This window comes from Phyllostomus hastatus, unplaced genomic scaffold (genome assembly GCF_019186645.2).
Source record: "Phyllostomus hastatus isolate PE091 unplaced genomic scaffold, TTU_PhHast_1.1 phas_scaffold_177, whole genome shotgun sequence".
NCBI classification, from domain to species: domain Eukaryota; kingdom Metazoa; phylum Chordata; class Mammalia; order Chiroptera; family Phyllostomidae; genus Phyllostomus; species Phyllostomus hastatus.
Window position 1 is genome coordinate 620370 of NW_025334012.1, and position 6826 is coordinate 627195.

Genomic DNA, 6826 nt, shown 5'->3' on the forward strand with positions numbered 1-6826 from the left:
GCTCCAGGCAGATCTCTCACCTTACTGATGTAATTTTTAGCAATAAATATCAGACAGCTTATGGTTTTAAGGAATCAAGATTTTTTTCAGGGAGTGAGGAAATAGTCATCACACAATGGAAGGAGTTGCTCTGACACATTAAACTGTGGTTTGTCCTTGGAGAAGACATGATTCCTCTAGAGTCTGCAGCTGGATTTATGTGTCTTTTATGCAGGGCAGAAAAGATGTTAAGTATCCAAGCTATGTTTTACTCCTTCATTTCCTATTCAGAAGCCAATTATCTTAGGTAAACAGTTAACCCTAGTGTCTCACTCAGAGCTCTCATGTTTTTTGTTTTGCGATAGCTCTCCTTAAAGCACCTTTCACATCCTGGTTCCGGAGGCTATAGATCAAGGGGTTGAGCATGGGTGTGATCACAGTGTAGAACACTGCAATGATCTTACCCCCGGCCCTGGAAGACTTTGACTGGGGTCTCATGTACATGAAGATGGCAGTTCCGTAGAATAAGGCCACTACTGTCAGATGGGAGGCACAAGTGGACAGTGCCTTGTGCCTCCCAGAGGCTGACCGCATCCTGAGAACTGATAGAAGAATCTGGGCATAGGAAACAACAATGAGCATAAAAGGAATGAAGACAATGATGATACTGAAGATGAAAACAACCATCTCAGTGAATGAGGTGTCAGTGCAAGCCAATCTCAGGACAGAGGGTACCTCACAAAAAAAGTGATTCAAGACATTGGGCCCACAGTAGGGCAAACTGAAAGTGAGGACATTGATAATCATGGAGCTCAGAAAGCTACTGGACCAAGAAATGGCTGCCATTTGGACACAGGTGTTTTGATTCATAATGATAGTATAATGAAGAGGATGACAAATGGCTACATATCTGTCATAAGCCATGACACCAAGGAGAACACACTCAATCATTCCAAAGGACAAGGAGAAGTACATTTGAGCAGCACACCTGGAGAAAGAGATGGTCTTCTCTTTTCCCACCATGTTGGACAGCATTTGTGGGACATTGGTAGATGTGTAGCAGATATCCAGAAAGGATAAATTAGTGAGAAAAAAGTACATGGGGGTTTGGAGATGAGGTTCTATCTGGATAATAGTGATAATGATAATATTCCCAGCCACTGTTAATAAATAGAAGAACAAGAAGATAATAAAAAGAATGAGCTGTACCTTTGGCTGTGATGAGAGCCCGAGGAACACAAATTCAGTCACGGTGAAGTTTGTTTTTATCACACTCATTTTTCAGGTCACCTACTTCTCATGAAACCATCTACTGCCCTGAAGACACAATCATATACTATATATGTCACAGTGTTGGAAACTGAAGGCACAAGTAAGAGGAAGAAGAAGGCTTGTTTTGAGACTATATCTTTAGCATCTAAATCATACTACAAAAGGAAAGCTTTCCTTCTGCTTTTAGATGGAGTATTCTCTTGATGAGATTAAGAATTTTAAACTCATACTGATTAGAGTTAAGCAGATATTCTTGCCTTTTCTTTAATGGGATGTTCCTTTGTCTGTTCATAATCTTTCCAAACCCTATCCACTCTTCAAAGTCTTACTCAGGCCTTAGTGTTTTGAAAAGATCCAATCACGTACCAAGCAATGAAACAGCAGGATGCAGCACTCCTGTAAAAAGCACTGATGGGCATTGCTTCAGGTGCTGTTCACTAACCCATATGTAAGTGTGGGAACAGCAGCCTGTGCTTCCTCTGATCACCCTGATGCAGCCTTTGAGTGTCTGGTCACCCTGACAACCAAAAGAACAAAGACTGTGCACACCACCAGCAGAACCAGCCTTGGGGCACACTAATCGCCAATTCTTCCCTCATCACCATGTCTGTACTTTGGGTGCTTGGATCATTTCACTCTGTACAAAATGAGAATAATGACAGCACCCAATTTGTGAGGATTTTGAGAGTTATATTAAATAATTTGTATAAAAAATTAGGATAATGTTTACAAGCAGAAAGCAATCTTCCAATAAAAACCATCAATTATTAATAGCCCTAATAACATAGAGTGATGCAACATTTATCTGGAATTCATGTCACTAATAATAATCATTTCAGAGATTAATGTATGATAACATTATACATTAATTAAATTGTATTATATACTATTAACATATTGTATATTAATAAAATTTAATTAATAAATTGAATCCAGATTAGTTACTAGGTCTATTCACTGAGAGTTCCTTAGTCCCACCCTGTGCTTTTTTTACTCTTAGTTGATGTACAGAGTTAATATGTTTGGTAACTGACTTCCAGTCTGGAGCAGATTAAAATCAGTGATTTAGGAAGATATGGGACAATAAAAAAGTCCTAGAGGGTGGCACATACAATAGCAAGTAGAAGTTGCCAATCAGACCTCCACTCATTCATTCAGTCTTTTCTTTCTCTCTTTCCTTTTACTTTTTCCTTCCTTTCTTCCTCTTAAAAACATCTCTTTAATAATCTAGTATGTAGTGGGTGCTCAGCATACATTAGTAAACACAACAGACATTTCCAATACTCCCATAGAATTTATGCTCCAGTGAAAAGTTGTGATGAAGAACAAATTGATACCTGAGGGACTGAGGAATCTTATCAAGAATACATTTAAGAACCAAGTAGTTGCATGTCATGAAAAAGTTTGCTTTATGCAAAACATCCTTTTTCAAATAACATTGATTCAGATATAATGCCTTTTAGAGGGTTTTCTTATATTTTGATTTAAGTGTCGAGTTTTCAAATCTAGTAATTCAGTTAACTGGAAAACTAAACTATGTAAAATATGAAGTCCAGGAATGAAGAAGGTTGGGTCTGGAAAAGAAAAGAGAAATTAAGTCACAGTCTTGCTTTCATCAAATTAGAAGGCAAGGAGTGAACAGAAGAGGTTACAGAGTTCCCTTCCATGTCCTTCATACAGTACTTAAAAAGTTTTGTTGCAAATAATAAATACTTTGGTGATTTTTTTAGGAGTGATGGAGTGATTGTAATGACAAATGACACCCACCCACAGTGAGTTTCTTAGATGACACAATCAGATCCCACAACCACTGGTGAAATGCATGGGACCTATAAATATAAAGCAATAGAGTATGTTCAAAGAATGAAATGTTTCAGTAGAGAAGACTAGTTAACTGTCTGTCCGACTGAATGAAATCAGGGGGAGTTTCAAAGGGGATGTCATACGTGCCTAGTATTTAAAAGGTTGAAGAGGAGTTTTCCAGGCAGATGAATTAGGAAAAGGCATTTGCTAACAGTAGTAGCCTTTGTCTGTGAGGTGAAATGGAGGGTGTACAGTTAGCTAGGCGATTGCTAGCTTGATTGAGGGGCCAGTATAGAATCTATAGATAATTATAAAACATCCAGAGCTTTGGCAACCCCATATTTAATTTGGTGACCCTACTTTATACTACGGGTATTACATTTATTTATAAAAGTGCCTTTATTCCTCTTACCCTTGTGACAGAAATGTAGCTCTGTGTGTTCTGCCAGAAACAGAGTGTTTTATATCCTGAAAAACTGGCAGTGAATGGGTTCTAGATGTTTTTCAGCAGTTACAGCCATTGAGAGGCTAAAAAATATTCCTTGAGGCAACTGCATTAAGAGGGACTAAGGGCTTATCGCATTTCATTGAATCTTCAAAATATCGACAGTGTTTAGATGCTGAATCAAAATTTTATGTTTATTTATATGAACAAAATTCTACATATACATGCATGCCTATAGAAGCAAGAATATTATTTTTGGTGTGCTTATATTATTGTTATGGTATAGGTATAAATATATATATGTGTGTTGTAGGTGCTTACATATATATTCAGTAATTACTTGTGATTTTGGACACGTTGTTTGCTGCCTTAAAGACAGCCTCTCTGCCATTTGTGGGGGTGAGGAGTGCCAATAACTCCTGTTCTGCACTTAACAAAAGTCTTTTTACGGGAGACACATGGATCATAATGCTCACAGTTAACATATATTGAGCCCTAATTACATATGCCAAACTCTGTCTGAGTGCTTTACATGCATTATCTCATTTCCCTTGTCCATCATCTCTGTGAAGATGCTGCCCTTGTCTCTATCCTACAGATGAGGACAATTAGGCGCAGACTGGTGGTGTGCATTGTGCAAGCACTCTCATCTGTGAGTGGTGGAGCCAGGCATGCAATGGGTGCCCTCTATTTCTTCCATTGACTTTGGGTTTCTAGTGATCCTGTCATGTCTGTGTTTTTCCTTTCCCCAGCACACAATAAACACTAATCAATGCTGATAAAATTCAAATCAATCCTTCCAATTTCTACATTTCTTGAGCCTTGAACTCCAGCTAAAAATAAATTCATCCCCATGGTAGCTATGACTTTAGTCAAAGCACATAGTCAAGCAAATTCATTTACTGCATAGTAGTTTCTTTTTTATGAACAACATTGCCTAACATTCCAAAAAATCCACCTAATTCAAGAAAAAGAAAAAAACTGTTGGTGTGAGTTGATGTCAATAAGATACAATGTATGGTAACCTACACTTTAGTCCAGGTCAGGTTATTTTAGGTTACTCTGGCATTATATAGACAGAGCATATTAGGCAACATATGTCTTCCATGGATGAATGGCTCATCTTTCTGCTCTGCAAATTACGGGAAGAAATCTAAAATATAATTTACACCAACTAGAAAAGGCTGATGTTCATCATAAATTCAGAATGTTCAATAGAAAACTCTTTAATCTTTATAATTTAAACTACTTGCATAACTGACTATATTCTTCCAATGCATAATTAAATTGTCTATTAAGTTGGTGTTGACCAATAGCAATAATATTGTTGGCCCTTGGTAATATCTCATTTTCCTGGGATAACTTTGCAAAGTACTATAGTGTAGGTTAAAATCATGAACTCTGAACAAGGGCAGCCTGAATACAAGTTCTGACCCCACCATTTCTCTGCTGGATGACTTGGGAAAGTTTCTAAACTGCACTAAATCTCATATTTCTCCTATCTTAAGTGGTAACTATATTAGTACTTAATTCATAAGGTTATCTGGATGGTTGCATTAGAAAGCACATCTAGAAGTTCTAGCAGAGTATCTGACACATAGTATAGCTACCAATATTATATAAACCCCAGGTTTACTCAATTTGCTTGTGTTCTAAGAGTAGAAGGACTATTAGACATAGCCGTATTGGAATTTCAAGACATATCATTACAAACATATTTAGAGTCTACACAAACTCATACAATTCTTATATGTGTTAACTACTGTGAAAATTCTCTATGTTTTTTAATTGGTTACCAGTTCATCAATTAACAAGACATATTGCTAAAAATCAACTTATGGACTAAGAAGTTCAAGGACTAAGAAAAATGAAAATAGCATCATAATCTGTTCCTTACCTAGTTAAGGAAGAATATTAGGAAGGGCTGCCAACAAGTCCGTAAATATTTTTCTGATGAATTCATCATTGAGTTATGGGATTTATGCTAGAAAAGAGATGATCATTTCTTTAAATACAAACACTGTATACAGTTCTTACAAAGTACACTAAGTATGAATTAGTTTTACAAATCCTCTTGAACAAGTAATTAGGACCCGGTTTTCAAAATCTTGGAAGATAAAGAGAGAAATATGAAAGCAAAGTCTCCCGGAAGGCCATGTTCTCAGAGAGAGGGCCAACCCCCAGCATCAGCCACAATACTATGTGGCTGATGAAAACAAATACATTTAAAAAGTTAACAATGTTTGATCTTCTCCCTCTAAAAAAACAAGAAGACATTAATTGCTACCTATTATAATTCTCCATTGCATGGCACACATTTTTAGGTACTTTGCTGATAGTAAATTGCATCTTCACAATAACTCCAAAGTAGATTTATATTCATGTTAAAGATGAGAAAATTGATGATCAGGCAGGCTATACAACTTTCTCAAAGTCAGACTATTTAACAGAGCCACAATTTGTACTAGAGTCTGCCTAATTCCAAAAGATCCTTAAGTTAAATAACAAATGATTTTATTTTACTACTATTATTCATGTCTTAATAGGCCATTACAAACATGGGCAGAGCAGGGAAAAAATACATACCCTAAGGACACAAGTGATGTGTAGAAATAATCTGTTTCATACCTGTCCTTACCACTTACTCATGCAAACAATTACTAATAAAAAATAAACCAACATTATATTCATGTCCCAAAAATACAATTCTATGGACATAAAATAAATCTTCTGTTATGATAACTACAAATAAATAACTACCATAATCTGACTCAGTCCTTTTATAAGTAGAGTAGAAACAAACATAATAGTGCATGCACAGTGAAATCCCTAAGTTATCTGAGTTTTCTCATTTTAGGACCTAAGGCTGAATTTTGGATTCTTAAGGGATAATGTCCCAGACCAGTAATTAAAATGCAATTATTTGTTCTGAGGGATTCCTGATTGAGACACTTGTTGGTTGTAGCTCCTCCCATCTCCCTACCCTGCACATGAACGTTTAGCATGGTTATGTTGCAGGCCTTCCAAGCATCCAGGGTGTTCTGTGCCTTTTATACTGCCGAATACAAGGAATCATAAAAATGGGTGTATTCATCACAAGAACAGCAAAACCTAAAATTCAGACTTCAAAGACCAGTCATTTCCTTTATCTTAAGATTTCATTTATTTATTTTTAGAGAGGGGAAGGGAGGAAAAAAAAGAGGGAGAGAAACATCCATGTGTGGTTGCCCCTCAAGTGCCCCCTACTGGGAACCTGGACCACAACTCAGGCATGTTCCCTGACTGGGAATCAAACCAGCAACCCTTTGGTTTGCAGCCTGGGGCTCA

General features: G+C 36.9%; 1 protein-coding gene across 1 annotated transcript; it reads right to left on the reverse strand.

Moving 5' to 3' along the window:
* Positions 1-321: 321 nt before the first annotated feature.
* Positions 322-1257, reverse strand: LOC123831404 (putative olfactory receptor 2B8). Its single transcript, XM_045858282.1, has one exon. The coding sequence runs from the start codon at positions 1255-1257 to the stop codon at positions 322-324; it is 936 nt and encodes a 311-aa protein (XP_045714238.1).
* Between the last annotated feature and the right edge of the window lie 5569 nt (positions 1258-6826).